The 15,112-nt window shown below is 55.4% G+C and overlaps 1 protein-coding gene across 2 annotated transcripts; it reads right to left on the bottom strand.

The window, feature by feature from the left end:
• Positions 1–381: 381 nt before the first annotated feature.
• Positions 382–14,450, bottom strand: HECTD2 (HECT domain E3 ubiquitin protein ligase 2). Of its 2 annotated transcripts, XM_061556206.1 has the most exons (22): positions 14,319–14,450; positions 12,697–13,147; positions 12,053–12,149; positions 11,471–11,552; positions 10,844–10,946; positions 10,505–10,585; positions 10,186–10,250; positions 9,654–9,699; positions 9,023–9,132; positions 8,199–8,347; positions 7,756–7,879; positions 6,447–6,543; positions 6,032–6,139; positions 5,297–5,429; positions 4,830–4,918; positions 4,059–4,217; positions 3,650–3,724; positions 3,447–3,534; positions 2,717–2,823; positions 2,207–2,322; positions 1,753–1,896; positions 382–1,408 (listed from the first exon to the last, which is right to left on the bottom strand). In XM_061556206.1, exons 2-22 carry the CDS (start codon positions 13,069–13,071, stop codon positions 1,288–1,290), a joined length of 2,469 nt encoding a protein of 822 aa, XP_061412190.1. In that variant the 5' UTR covers positions 13,072–13,147; positions 14,319–14,450; the 3' UTR covers positions 382–1,287. The 2 variants fall into 2 exon arrangements, with proteins under 2 accessions (XP_061412190.1, XP_061412189.1); XM_061556205.1 differs by lacking the exon at positions 14,319–14,450 and having other exon boundaries at positions 12,697–13,967.
• Positions 14,451–15,112: the final 662 nt, after the last annotated feature.

Below are 15,112 nucleotides of genomic sequence, written 5' to 3'. Positions count from 1 at the left end.
TGCCAGTGGCCCGGCGACCCGTACGCGAGGCGCCACAGCTCCCCGGCAGCAGAAGGGCTCCCATCGCCGTGCCCCGTCGCTAATCTGCATGAGGCCTCGTCTGGCGTGACGAGTTCACACGCGGCGTCCCCACTCGTCGCCACCTAAGCTGCCTCTTCCACTCGAGATCATCCGATCAGTCGCATCCGATAGCAGCATCCAAAGCCTGCGTCAGCCAAAGGCGGCAAGCATCTCGAGGTTGTGTTACCTGTGCCTCGCAGCAGCAGCAGCAGCTGGGGTAATCATCAAGGCAGCAGGTGTGGGTGAACCTTCCCCTTACTCGTGGCCAAGTAGGACTTGTAATGTAAAAAAAAAGGGTCTACGTAGACACCGACATGACAACACCAAGTTTATTAGAGGTGGCAACAAAGTGCACTTGGCATGCCTCCTGTACTCACGCTTTGCCAGATTAAAAGTGAAAAACACAATGTAACATTCCCAGTGTGAAGAAGAGACGAGCGTGTTTCATCACTGACCTCTGTATCTTCAAAGCGGCAACTATTTATCTTTTATATATATAATTATACGTTAATATATTTGCAAACTGTGTTTCGGAAAATACATTATTTACAGGGCTTTGTCACTCTACGCCTTAGTGTAGCATTTGTGGTTTGATAGCCACACGAATAACCCACGTACTGTCCTTACTGCTGGCTAAAAGGCCTCCCCATGCCACGTCATTCATGGGGATCGTTTGACCATACTTCACCACGCTGGTCAGTGCGGGTTGGCGAAGTGGGGGTCAAGCACCGGTTCGGACATCGCTCGCAACGGACGTTGGTCATGGCCGGGAATTGAACTCTGGTCGCTGGGTAACTAGAGCGGTGCACGAACCACCGCAGCACCGCTCTACCCGAGTAAAACACGGAGGGTAGTGAGGGAGTTTATACAAAACAGCTACGGGACCACTGGGACGGGCAGCGGGGTTTTACTGCAACACAACCAGACACTACTGAACTTCAACACACCATCGCGATGGTGGTCCGCAGCGGCATGAACTGTCGAGTGCTCAGGCCGTGCAACTGTACTGGGGGCCCACGGGCCTTTGCCCACAATGCTGCCCAGTGCGTGCCGGTGGAGGCAGACGGCGTAGACGAGGGAGCGTAAGAAACACGATTCGGCAAAACCGGCGAATGTTTCTGCGCTGCCCATCGCTGCCCATCGCCGCACACAACGTGGCGCCGTAACACCGTCCAGGCGTGGAGGCCGCCCATCCAGGCACTGGCTTCCGAGACGCCTCTTGGTCGGTCACTCGAGGCCGAAGCCCTCCGAGTTGGAGATGGCGATGCACAGCTTGGTCCGCAGGGAGCGGCGAGAGCGGTACGGGGGCAGGCACAGCTGATTAAAGCATGTGTGCGCCACGGGCAGCCTGCGCTCACACAAAACAAACGCACAGATCCCCCGTGTAGCCCTTCGTTAGGCAACAGCGGCACGTGCTTTCTAGGGAGCATCTATGGAGGGCAGCACGGTGCGTGGAGGAGGTGGTGTAGGCCAGCACTATGCCCGTCCGTCTTTTTCTCCACCAAACACTGACGTTTACATAAGGCACCGGGGACTAATTTAGGGCCGAGTCAACCTATAGGAGGCCCTGATCCAGTTTTAGATAATCACTAGCCACTGATGTTAGCAGTGGCCCAGAATCAAATTTAGGTTGACGGGTTCATAGCACAGTCAGTGGACACGTGGATGCACTGTGGGGGGGGGGGTACCTACCAGTCGGTGGGCACGTGGATGCGCGAAATCTTGAAGTGCAGCTCCTGCACACCGCCCACTGGCACCCGGTCGCTTCCCGTCGCAAAGTGCAGGAGGCGTTTCTGCAGGTCGAGGGCGAATTCGTGCACCACCTCCCAGAAATACCTAGATGGCAGGCACAGCCATACAGCATCACCACCTTCAGGATCCTCCACGGACTCACCCCTGCCCACCTCTCCCCTCTCACATCGCTCTACTCCACTCACGCTCTCCTACCTTGCCCCTCTCAAGTCAGTGTGTGGGGGCGAGTGCAGGCTGCGACAGTCTGTGGGTGAGTCAATGCGTTTGTGGCTGATGGTGAGTCGGTGTGCGGATGAGTCAATGCGATGGCGAGTGATGGTGAGTCGGTATGTGAGTGAATGTTCATAATGTGCGGCGAGTCGGTGAGTGTGACGAGTCGGTGAGTGTGACGCACCGCACGGTGGGGTCGCTGGCGGTGTAGCCCTCATATTCGGTGGCCGACTGCAGGGCCCGGAGGTCCAGGGTCGCGGAGCCGCACACGAGCGTCTCCACCTCCTCCGCACGCAACATCTGCAAGCCGACGCACGGGTGTGCACAGCCCCGTGTGTACGTAAAGTGTATGCGGTCTATGTATGTGGATATCCGCGACAGGGCCTCTCTAAAGGAGTACACGGGGCTTCTACAAAGGTCCACAGAAGTCTCCTTCCTCCGATTACTGACCACACAGAGAGGTATGTGCACGCTATGGCGGTTCATACAACACGGAGGTGTGCGTGCATGGATGAAGAGTGAGCATGCGGGTGTGTGAGGGTGAATAATGAACAAGTGAGTTTTAAAGTACGTGGAAACAGGTGGCTGTGCGTGTATACACAGGCGTACGTGCGTGCACACTCGGCATGTACGTACGTGTACACACAACTTGTGTGTGTGTGTGTGGGTGCGCGCACGCTCGCTGTGTACGCACTGCGAGTGCCGGAGAGGTGCACACGCTGTGGAAGCCGTGGTAGAAGGCAGCGAACCGCTGGCACACCGACGTGTTGAGAAGGTAATCCACGTACATGGCCACAAACTCTGGGGGTTCACACACATTCACAGCACTATTGGGGACACGCGAGCACTGATTGTCCAGAGGCAAATGAAGCATCGTCATGAGTCTCGGGTATTCTGGTAAAGTGTCCAGAAACAATGCTAAGCTGCATTGCCACCGAGGACTTCACACAACTAACACAACTAATTTCCAGCCAACCCGGATTTTATATCGGTGCACGTAACTCTAACCACGAAGCAAATGCTAACAACCCAAGCTAAAGGGGTCACCACTGATGAAAAGTTTCCTCCCTTGTCTTGAACTGGTATTCAACAAAATATGAATGTGAGATTCACCGGCACTCAGCATAATCCGCTAATTTATTTCTGTAATACCTAATGCAGTCTTAAGAAAATGTCTATGATTGTGCGTACAAGCCCAAGCAGCAACTTTTGAAATCCATTGCCTAGAAAGTCAACTCCACGATTGTCAGCTGACATTGCGTGCCTACAACGACTGCACATAACCACTACTACTTAGCACACGAACAGCTCAACTGCGTATCACGTGGCCCATGACAGACACATATCAACATGTCTATTTCACCACATCAACCCTTCCTAACCTTCAAAGTTACACCACCCAGCCCTGGAACGACTCCACTCACCGTCTCGGTTCAGATTGGTGACAGGGATGGAGGCACCTCCTGGACACAGCTCGTGACTTCTCACAGAACCAAACTCATCGCTTGAAACCTGGCAGTAAGGGTGAGTGCAAGGCAGGTAAGCGGGGTGAGTTGGTGTGGGTGGTGAATTGGTGAATGAGGGTGATTACAGGGTGAGGTGCAGGGAGGAAGGGGAGAAAGATCACCTGGAAGGTAGCACACATGTCTGTTTCCACGTCGCCTTCGTACAGAAGCAGCTCCTGCAGCCCGCGTGCCAGCTCCTGGGAGGCGATGGTACAGGGCAACAGACTTCATCATGGAGGGCGGTGATAGCCAATATAACACCATCACACTCCACACCAACAGGACCATCACCACAATGACACGGGGTACAGCGTCACAAGCCACACCGACATCAGAGTGGATTGAGGCCCAGCACACCATCACATATCACTCCAACATCACACCAAATGCATTCATGTGTTTTAACTTAAGCAACGTGCCAATGCGAGAGAGACGGGGCACCCGTGGTGGAATGTTGCCGCACAGCCCCGCAGCGCGAGCGGTTTGACAACGCACTAGGGACGTGCCGTTTGCGCGTGGGGCGCGCGGTACCGGCATGACGCAGCCCAGGTCGCCGAGCGTGAGCGCGCAGAGCCCCACGGGCACGCCGGGCTCACTGGGCGCCAGCGGCGGGCTCAGTAGCTTGCGGTAGCAGCACAGCGGGAAGTGAAGGTCCAGGGGTATGCTGTTGTACACAGCGAGCCCCATCAGCTGAGGTAGGAACTTTCGGTTAACGAGGAATAATCAAAGCTGGAACTCTGGCCTTCCACGATAGCTGCGGCTAACAAATTCCTGGGAGGCTCCACCAGGACACGAGGTGAGCTGGCCGCCCCGACGTAAGCCCCGCCGACTTCTACATAGCCACGCCCACTCGATCGCTAGTCCCGCCCACAGTACGTGGCCTTGCTGTTTCTGCCACTGGCCCTGCTTGCTGTTCACAGGCCCCACCTTTTCTGCAGATAACTCCGCCCACTGCTCAGGTAGCCCCACCCCTTTGCAGTGCCATTGTTGGAGCACGAGGCCAGAAAATTATAAATCGGCTACAAAATCCCGAACTTTTCAAACGCTTCTGGACAATGGGACAGCCTATTACGAAAGCAGCAATGCCCATGCCAAGCCAGGACATTGTTCAGCTTGACCTTTAGCCCCCCAATGCCAAAGGTTTACTCACCCGTGTGTAGAATTAAACACGGTGAACACGGCTACCTAACTCTACGTGCATGCAAGAATGCGCCACAGTTTTGTGAGCTCTCGTATATATATATCATATGTTTACAAAATGTAAAAGTGTTGTATGTGATCCCTCCCTTTCCGCAAAGATACGGTCCCGATGAGAGAGAATTCCGAGTAGTTGTCGCAGTTGAAGCTGCGGAACCAGTAGCAGCGTGCCTCCCTGTGGTACACGAACATTCCTGCATGCAACCGTCAGGGACACAAAGACAAAGATCCCCCGATGATATCATTCAGAATCAGAATATTTATTGACACTCGAGGAATCCGATGAGCTATAAAGCTTTAAAAAATATACAAATTATACTAAACTATTTTTATCTTACCAGTTAAAGCCCACTGAGCTATTAACATCTTTTTCAGAAGTGACCTGGCCACAAATTATAGCTCAACAGAGTGATCATCGTTTGAAAATCTATAGCAGCAAAATGATCGAGCCGTTGGGGCGAGTGCCGTTAACGAACACCGACACGGCAAACGAGGAGGGGGCGGTGCGGTTAGCACCACACGCAGCCGCATTCGAGTTGTCAACTTCCAGCTGGAGGTCGGCAATCACCCACCGTAGTCAGGGCGCAGGACCTGTCGGATGAGCAGCAGGAACCACTCCTTGGTGAGGCCGCCCATGTCCAGCCCCACCTCGCCAACAAACTCCACACGCAGCTTCTTCTTCAGCTCGGCACGCTTGCGTGCCAGCTGCAGCAGGGGCGGGCCAGGAGTGTGTTTAGTTTGTTCTCCTTCTCCCCCGCACCTGCCAATTAGCATGGTTGGCTACGTACGGTGCAAAATAAGTTCAACATACATACGTATACATCCACGAGCTTTGCGACGAATCACCGACCACCCCGACGAAGTACACCCTCTCTCAAGTCACAGTGCACGTGCCGGAGTGCCGCAGTCGTGTTGTGCTGGTGCATGCTGGAGGGGATGGTGTGGTAGTGGTGGTGTACTGCTGGGGGGGTGGTGGTAGTGGTGGTGTATTCGTGGGCGTGTGCTAATGCAATTGCTGGCAGTGTTCTGGTGGTGTGCTGGTGGTGTTATACGATCATATTATGGTGTACGGATGGTATTCGTGCTGGTGTATTGGTGTCCGTGTGCTGTCGTGTTTGTAGCTGTGTGCGGGTGGTGATGGTATGATTGTGGTGGTGTGCTGCTGGTGGTGCATTGGTGGTTGCGTTGCTGGTGTTGGTGCGTCACTAGTGACAGTGTGACTGCTGTGATAGTCGGTGTGCTGCCGTGGTAGTTGGTGCGTTGCCGTGGTAGTTGGTGTGCTGCCGTGGTAGTTGGTGTGCCGGAACCTCGCTGAGTGAGTCGACCACGAGGTGTGCACGTCGCACTCTCAGGGTGAGGAACAGCGAGTCGACGTCGGGCCGCTCCCGGCGTGAGACGCGCTCCACCACGCTGCGCTGGTTGCACGACCCCGGCAAATCACCAGCAGCACCAGCGACACACACGCACAGCACCGTGACACATTTACAGTTCCGCTGCATTTTTAAACGAAGTACTCTAACACGCAGGACAAACGTGATGGACACATTCAAAATGATGACAAGGCCAAAATGGTCGCAACCTTTGCCGCTACCACAGAGCATAACAGACTTCTACCGTCATGCAGTGTTGTACACTGCAGTGGAAATGCTCAACATGAAATGCAACCAAGTGATTTTTAGGTAAATTAACACGTGAGAGACATGGAAGTGTGCGCCACCACACCCTGGCCATGGTGACCATCTGCTGCTCCGAGTCCTGCTGGATGATGGCCTTCTTGGCGTGGATGGACAGCATCCATGGAAACTGGCAAAATGAGAACCTTCCGGAGCACAGCACAACATCACCCTCACTAAACTGCCCTTAACTTGCACGCCATTTCACCAGTCCTCACTAGACTCACTCTACACCACCTGAGCACTCTCATCGATTAGCACCGCACCACTTTCATCATTGCACGACTCTTGCCACCTACACTACCGGTCTCCACCGCACCACTCACCATCCTTGCACCACTGTCACAGCACCACAGCACCACTCGCACGACCGTAACGCACACCTTACATGCCGACACCGATCTCATTATCCTCACCCACCACACCACTATCACACTTCACCACTCCACTCTCATTACCCTCACCCACGACACCACTCAACAGTTAACGCATCGATCATATATCTTTGCTTCTTACATCATTATCAACGACCGTGTGTGTGTGTAGTGTGGCGATGCCTGTTCGGGTGGATCAAGGGGGCTAAATGGGCGCGGCACGGGCTAGAGAAGAAATGGAGTGATGTGGTACAGGAGGACGTGGATCTGAGTGCACTTGCCGATGACTGGTACCAGCGGCGTCAAGATCGGCCTCTGTGGAGGAGGCTCGTGAAGGATGCTACTGGGCAGTTGGAGGCAGTCGCCCTCCAACAACAACGGAGGGCGGAGGAGCGACGCTCACAACAACGAGCGGAGCGCCGGGTGGCTAAAGCACAGCAAGTTGGCACAGTAGGGAGCACAGGTGGTGCATCAGCCAGTCATCTCAGTCATCTCAGTCAGTCGACCCGTGGCACCTGGGTCTGCCCCGTGACCTCCTGCCAGCGGGCGTTCGACATTTCACGTGGCCTCAAGGTGCACATGGCCTGGCACTAGCGTCGTGGTGATGTCACTGCCACTTAGTGGCGAATGGCGGTTCTTGTTGTTGCAGCGATTAGCGCTCCGCTCCGCTATGAACCCGGGAACCCAAGTTCGATTCCCGCTCACGGCCAACACCAGTGACGATTATCTGAACCGGTCCTGGGCCTCCCCTAGGTCAACTCAGCCTCAAATGAGAACCTAGTGCAGTGTGTAAACATTGCCACTAGGGACACAAAGGCGGCTGGGCATGGTGCTGGCCACCCACCCCCTAGTGCGCCGAGCTGGCTTTCATAGGTGCTCGCTAACAGCACTTGCCCCAACAGTCTGTTCAGGCTATATGGGGGATCTTTGTCTTTGATGCCTGTGTGGTGGGCCATGCGGGGGGAGGGGGGGGGGTAGTGGCACCTTTTGGCACGTGGGTTGCACTGCCAAGCAAGGTACTCCTGGGTCAGGTCCACGTGGTCGAGAGAAGAATTGTAGAACTCGGAGTAGGGCAGCCGAGGGGATGCACCCAGCACATTGGCTGCATCTGACACACACACAATACAAAAACAGACTGTTGGGGCAAGTGCTATTAACGAGGACCTATGAAGGTCGGCACGGTAGTGTGGTTGTGCATTGTGGTGGGGTGAAGAGTTGGTCGGTGCAGCGTGGGTCGGGGCAGTGTGGGTCGGGGCAGTGTGGGTCGGGGCAGTGTGGGTCGGGGCAGTGTGGGTCGGGGCAGTGTGGGACAATACAGTGTGGGTATATTCCAGATGGTGCATGTCCAGTGCTGTGCACTGCGACGGACTGCACGCTGGTGTGTGTGCGGCAGGCTCTAGCTGAGCACGGCGCGTGGAGGAACTGACAGAGCAAGGCCGTGACGCGCACGGCAGCCGGGATCCACCAGCTGCTCTTGGCTGGCGGCGGGAGCTGAGCACCTTCGTCCTGGCTCATGCGCAGCGTCACCAGCGCGTGCAGCTGCCCGAGCAACGCCCGGAACCGCGAGATGTGCAGCCTGCCATCGCACGCAACACTGGCACTCAAGACGTCACCGTGGCCAAAGCCGTTGGACTTTACCACACCTCGCTATCAAGTCTTTCTACCCTCTTTGCCAGATCCCATAGCTGCTGCAATAGCGGTAGGGCTGTTAATGTCATGGTTTTTTAGCGTTATCAAAAAATTGCATGCAGAAATATGAGAATATTCGTTTTGATTCATCAGCCTTCACCATCCGCATACTGACCAGCTTGATGAACTTTGGTCAAACGAGTCCAACAACTGACATGTTGGAGTGAGACCTTAATCCAGCAGTGGAATGACAAAAGGGCTGTATGGGTTTTTTCTCGTGATGGGCAGTCACGTGACCGATCAAATTGGAAACGTTGCACGGATTGAATGTTCTCATGTGCCAATTGGGTCGATTATCACTGAGATTGAACTGGATTCGATTATAGATTTTTGATCGATTTTCAATTTAAAAGATCAATTCCTGCAACTGTGGATAGACTCACAGCTACCAGGGGAATTAGACATTTACACCACTGTTCTCCAGGCTGCAAATTGATGAAAAAAAGCTTCACATTGTTTATTTGAGCAAGAAATAAGATAGCAAGAAAACTATTATTTTTGAGTGGCTGCGCGCGTGTCATGTGGGTTGTGTGGCCTCTGATTTTGAGATGGGAAAACTCACCGGTGCAGCCAGTGCACGAGCGTGCGCTGCTCAGGGAGCAGCAGTGCCGACACCTGGCGCAGCACGTGCGCAAAAATGACACACGTGCTACTCTGTCCAAACTGTGGGTTCTGGGCGCCGTGGGGGCAAGGCAGAAGCAGAGATAGAGGAGGCGATGTTAAACATTCAACATGTACTGCATAGGTTTTCGTAGGTGTGGCGGTGCTGTATAGAGGTTGTGCTTTATAGCGGCTGCGCTGTATAGTGGTTGCGCTGAGTAGCTCCCCAATGTGGTACATGCAGCAAAACGTTGGACAACATGCCGAGCGACCCGAAAGCGCATTGGAGAGCTGCAATGACACACGTGCTACCCGTGTCGAAACTGTATTCTGGGCGTTTGGCGGGTGTGGCAGTGGAAGGGAGAGGCAGGTCCCGCATACATCGGTGGATTGGAAAAAGGTGGCCGTAAATGGACATGTACAGTTAATCAAATAAAATTTTGTTTGGAAACTGTACAGAATGGATAGAAATGTATAATACTTTCCAAAAAACATATCCTACTAGTGAACAGGATGTAAATGTATGTCACTCATAATTTGACCGGATCGAATGAGCCAAGTACCCACAGCATAGACGGGGAGGGAGATCGTACCTGCAACAGGATGAAGTATGCTCGCAAATCATCTTTAGTCCTCGGTCTGAAACGGTGGGTAAAAACAGGTGGCAGTGCCGTTTCCGTCATCTTTAAAGCATTGTGATTATAAACGTTGCAGTATATATCACGATTGCCCAAAGCTAACAGGATTGCGTGCAAATGCAGTAACACACAATCCTCTGCAGCAAATCATGAATTACTGCAGCACACACTGCGCTTGTAAATTCACGACCGTTCAGCGTGCACCTTTTGAAGGGGCCTGCACATTCCCATACCTATAAATCTCAACGTTCACCCTACAAAGTCCCATCACAAGCGAGAAACACAAATAGACGAAACAAATGTTGCCCGCATTGAAACAGCTGTACGCCGAATAGACCTGAAAACGAAGTTTCCCTGTACATGAATACGGGTAAACTGTATGGGTTGACAGGTATGCATTCCACAAATTAGCAGCGTAAAAGGTCTCCACTCGCGCACACGCGCAACGTCACGCGCTCAACCCACTCCTTCCACATCCCCAACTCACCCCCTCCACTCGCGCAGCAGGCTGTTGATGATTCCCTTCAGCGCGGCCTTCTGCACCTCTGCGGGCTGCGGTGCAGAACAACGCGCGCGGTCAGCTTCACAGCGCAACGTGCACAGCGCGTTATATAGCGTGCGCCCACGCCACGCGCCAACACTCACAGCCAGTGTCCACAAGGCCAATGATGCAGTCAAACACTGCTCTCATATTGTTCATATCCTGCTGCTGATAAACTTATTAATATGTAAAAGGGCGGTCGTGGGTCGCAGTGTTAGTACAAACTTATGAATGGGTAAAGGTGCGGCACAGTGTCGGTGCTGACCGTGTACAGGATGACATCGTAGACCGCATCGAGTAACGCAATGTGGACTCCTGCTCCATCCAGTCCCATGTGTAGCTCTTTCTACACACACACACACAAATACAAATATCTCCCGTATAGCCTTTAACAAACTGTTTGGGCAAGTGCTCTTAGCAAGCACCTATGAGGGCTGGAACGGCACACGGGAGGGTGGGTGGCCAGAACCCCGCCCGACCGATTTTTACACATCGCACCAGCTATTCACTTGAGGCCCGAGTTGACGAATACACACATACGATGACCCACGTGGCCACCCCCTGTACAGACACTGCCCGTGTGACGGAGGCATTGTGGTCGTACCTTAAAAGCCGAGTTCACCTCCTGGAAGGAGTCGAAGGTGCGGGCGTAGAACTCCCGCACGAGACTCCAGTCGCCGCTTCCCTGGGCACTCTCCACATCCTCGCTATTGCTCGCACGGACAGCAACACGCATCAGCATCAAAATACATCCCTTAGCTGTGGCAGGGGGCATCAGTGATGCTTTAGAAATCAACTCTCTTCACCTCTTGCGGTCTTTTCAATCTGCGGAACGTCTGCCACCCTAACCCTCCTTGTCCAAAACATCGTGTTTCCCCAAGTGTGCCCTTAAAGTTGTGCGTGTAGATTGTGTTCAACCTGTAACGATCCATACTGCTGCTCCGTGGAAACACGCTGAAGCCGAGGGAAACGTTATAAAAAAAAATCCTAAGGCTGGGATGCGATCCCACATCACGTGAGGTAAAACTAAACAGCCTCGGGTTCTATCCCCTCAGCTACACCCCAGGATACCACCTCTCTTGCCCCCCACACACACGTATGTATGCTGAACGTCTTTTTGCACCGGACATAGCCAACCGTGCTAATTGGAGGTCAGAGACTCAGTGATGCGCCTGTTTGTAAAGCTGCGGGGCGCCACGCTGTGAATTGCGAGGCGCGGGTGCTCACTCACACGAACTGGCGTGCGGTCCTGTACCGCGGGACGTGAGGAGACGCCCTGCTCTTCTGTGCTCGGATGTCAGGCAGCTCCTGCCCTGTGCGTACACGCACAGCACACGGACCATCGCAAGCAGAACTTCACTGCTGGGAGGTGGACAGTGAGCAACAGGAGCAAGCGGCGGCATAGCTATCGAATGTGCAGACGTTCGACTGCATCGGGTCCTACGAGCCTGAGCCACCAAGCTACAAAGAGGGCGGGGCTGGGTGGCCAGCACCCACCGGGGTACGTGCCAACCACGCTACTGCCTCTGGCCACGCAAGGCTGTGACCATGAAGCTTCAGCCAAAAGCAGAAAGACGCGTGGACTCCTTCACAATTGTGCACCTCCACAGGTGAGAGACAAGAGCGGCAATGGGACCCTCTCTGTGGGGGTAAATGGGGTCTGTGAGCGAGCAGTGAGCTTGTTCAAGGCCACTTAAGTGTTTTTGAATGCCCGGGGGAAAATGTCAGACAAGACCGACTCGGCTGAGAAGAATGGAGCAAACTGCCCCACCTACCCCTCACCCTACAGCCCTGGACCCTGTCCACCACCCACCTGGAGCCGCCTGGAAGAGGCAGGGGGGAGCCGGGAGCGATAGACGTCCCAGGCTCCTTGTGCGATCCTCGTCTGTCTCGCCGTTGCTCAGCTCCGGCTGAACAAACGAAATGGGAAAACCTCCCGATTCAAGCTGCCCTCGAATTCGTCGAAAAACGAGGCTCACCACGAGACACCCTTGGGGATTCGTTGGTGAATGGGCCCCGGTCTGCCATGGATGCCCTGGGACGTGATGGTGAATGAGCCCCCCAAATGATTGCTCTGGGAATTGTTGGTGATGCCCTGGTTGAGGAAAGCTGTCCCTGGGAATCGTTGTTTCTTGTTGGTGGTGCTGGGCCCTGGTTGCTTCAACTTGGGCTGCGTTGCTCTCCTCTCTCCCGCGTTTGCCTTCTGCTCTGATGTATCTTTTTGTTAAAGCGTCTTGAGATGCGATTGCATTTAGACGCCATGTAAACTGACATCATTCTATGTATCGACACGAGCCACACGGTCCTCTCATCAGAAGCAATCCCTGATGACAGAATGGCAGCGGAGTCCACGGGGTACCGGTGCCAGTTGTGAGCACACACAGCACGGAACCTGGTCCTAAGGGGAGTACACAAGTGACATAAGAGATACCAGCGTGAGTGAACACAGTTCGGTACCAGGTAGGGAGAGGTGAGCATTCCCCGTGTGCCCGGCCCCAGTGGGGGCAGCCTCCCGGACTCCTCCCGCTGTCGCCTCCGGCGCCGCCGCTCCCCCCCTCTGCTGCTTCCAGGGCCCGAGCCTCGCGGGGTCCGTGGCTCCTCCTCGCGACCCCCGAAGGGCGAGGGGAGACGCGGGGCCCGCGGGGGCGAGGAGAGAGAAGGGTCAGGCCTCGGGCGCCGGTTCCCCTTGGGGTCCCGGTGCGAGCCTTCCCCCTGCCCCTCCCTGGTCCCCGTGTCCCCTCCACCGGGTCGTGCTCCTCCTCGCACCTCCACGGGGCCCGTGTCCCGTCCTCTTCGTCCCCCCACGGGGCCCACGTCTCCTCGTGCCTCCATGGGCCCCGCATGTCCCGGGGACCGCGTCGTGGCGAGGGAGGAGAGGGGTTGCCCCCTGCGGTGTCTCGGGTCCGCTCTAAGATGTGCGCACGCACGTTGGACTTCGTTCGCACCGTACGTAGCCAACCGTGCTAATTGGAGGTGCTTAAGCCGCTGTACGTGTGCGACGATTTAAGTGCCGCGTGATTGTGCGATCAATGCAAAATCAGTGATTTCGCGCGATTCTATCGATTGCACAATCTCTTCATTAAATGTCACGATTATCCAGTGGCCGTGACGCGAGTGAAGGTGAAAGTCACGCACTGCACCCTACGTTCGTGATGGGTAACAGACGGTGCGCGCATATCGACTGATAATCGATCTGCGGTGAACTTCGTGCGCCGATATCAGCGGTTCGGCGGCGCTGTGGGTGTTGATATGTCGCCGTGACGATGATGCTGCGCCATGTGCACGCGTGCGCCGGTCGGCGTTGACGATCGCGTGTCAACAACGCTCACGACGGCGTCGTGGTGGAGGTGGTGGTGGTGTTGGTGGTGGTGTTGTTGTCGGCACCACAAACACCGTGAAGCGACGAACGCGAGTGGCGACGGTGCGCGCTGCGACACTCCACGTTCAACTTGCGGCTCGCGCAATCAGTCGACAGGGCGATGACAACCACCACAACAACAACCACCACAACAACCACAACCACCACCACAACCACCACCACAGCCCCTGGAGGTCGACGCTGCACGCGCGACTAACGCGACGCGACAGCGGCGATCAATGAATTCCACCTTCGTCGAATTAAACTCCCTCCCTGCCTGCCTCAGCCTCTCTCTCGTCTCCGTGACCCCAACAGTACAGGGACCCCCTCGACAAGACGGGGACCCCCCCACCAACAGAACAGGGACCCCCTCAACAAGACGGGACCCCCCCCCCAACAGTACAGGGACCCCCTCGACAAGACGGGGCCCCCCCCCCGACAGAACGGGGACCCCCCCCCCCCCCCCGACAGAACGGGGACCCCCTCGACAAGACGGGGACCCCCCCCCCAACAGTTCAGAGACCCCCTCGACAAGACGGGACCCCCCCCAACAGTACAGGGACCCCCTCGACAAGACGGGGACCCCCCCCCAACAGAACGGGGACCCCCTCGACAAGACGGGGACCCCCCCCCCCCCCCACGATGTCGCCAAGCGCCGCCGCCCGGCAAGTTCCTCAACGCGCGCGTGTCTCGAGGGTCAAGGGCGCCGTGCCGACATTACTCGTAGCGATGTTCCTGTGAGCGCCGCCGCCGCTGCTGCTGCCGCCGCCGTCGTCTTCACGCCTCTCGTCGTGGCCGAGCGCCGCGGAGACGAGCGCGGGCGCCATGACGGCGTCGCCCGGGGCAACGGCGGCCTCGAGTCACGCGCGGGGGGGGGGCGGCGTGACGTCACGCGCGGCCGCTCACGTGACCCCCGTCACCTTGACCCCCCCCCCCCCAACGGCGTTCGTTGCGTGCGGGGAGTAAGTCCGATGAGCTGTAAAGCTCTTTGTGTCCAGTAAAGGGGGGGGGGGGGGCTCAGAATATTACAACAACAACCACCACAATACAAAAACAACGACAGGAGTGCACGGTGTAGGAAAGGTAAACAAATCGCCGTGGCGCTGATTATGACCCCTGTAATCAAAGACTGACAGATGCTGGATGATTGAAGCCAGTGGCGTAAATTCCACATTCCTATGGCGGGAGCGAATCACTCCATAGTACAACCATGGTTGACTTACCCACAACGTGGTAATAAATTTATCGGCCCAAGAGGGATGATGGGCTGAGTTAATTCACAACCGGGATATGAACTTTACCGCTGAGCCACCAGGCCAGATTACTCTCAGCCACAGACAATTTTATGGAAGTACGTTGTGGGCAGCAGACCAGTGTGGTGAAGTATGGCCAATTAACCCCCATAACCATCGTGGCGTGAATGCATAAAGGATGGTGCATGCATATTGCACGTAGGTTTTGCACTACCCAAAATAAGCATTCGGTTCATTGTGGAGAGTGTAATAAATAAAACAC

This window comes from Lethenteron reissneri, chromosome 22 (genome assembly GCF_015708825.2).
Source record: "Lethenteron reissneri isolate LAM-NWPU_2019-01 chromosome 22, ASM1570882v1, whole genome shotgun sequence".
Classification (NCBI taxonomy): domain Eukaryota; kingdom Metazoa; phylum Chordata; class Hyperoartia; order Petromyzontiformes; family Petromyzontidae; genus Lethenteron; species Lethenteron reissneri.
Note: the sequence above shows the minus strand (reverse complement) of the source record. Positions and strands in the feature narration are given on the sequence as shown.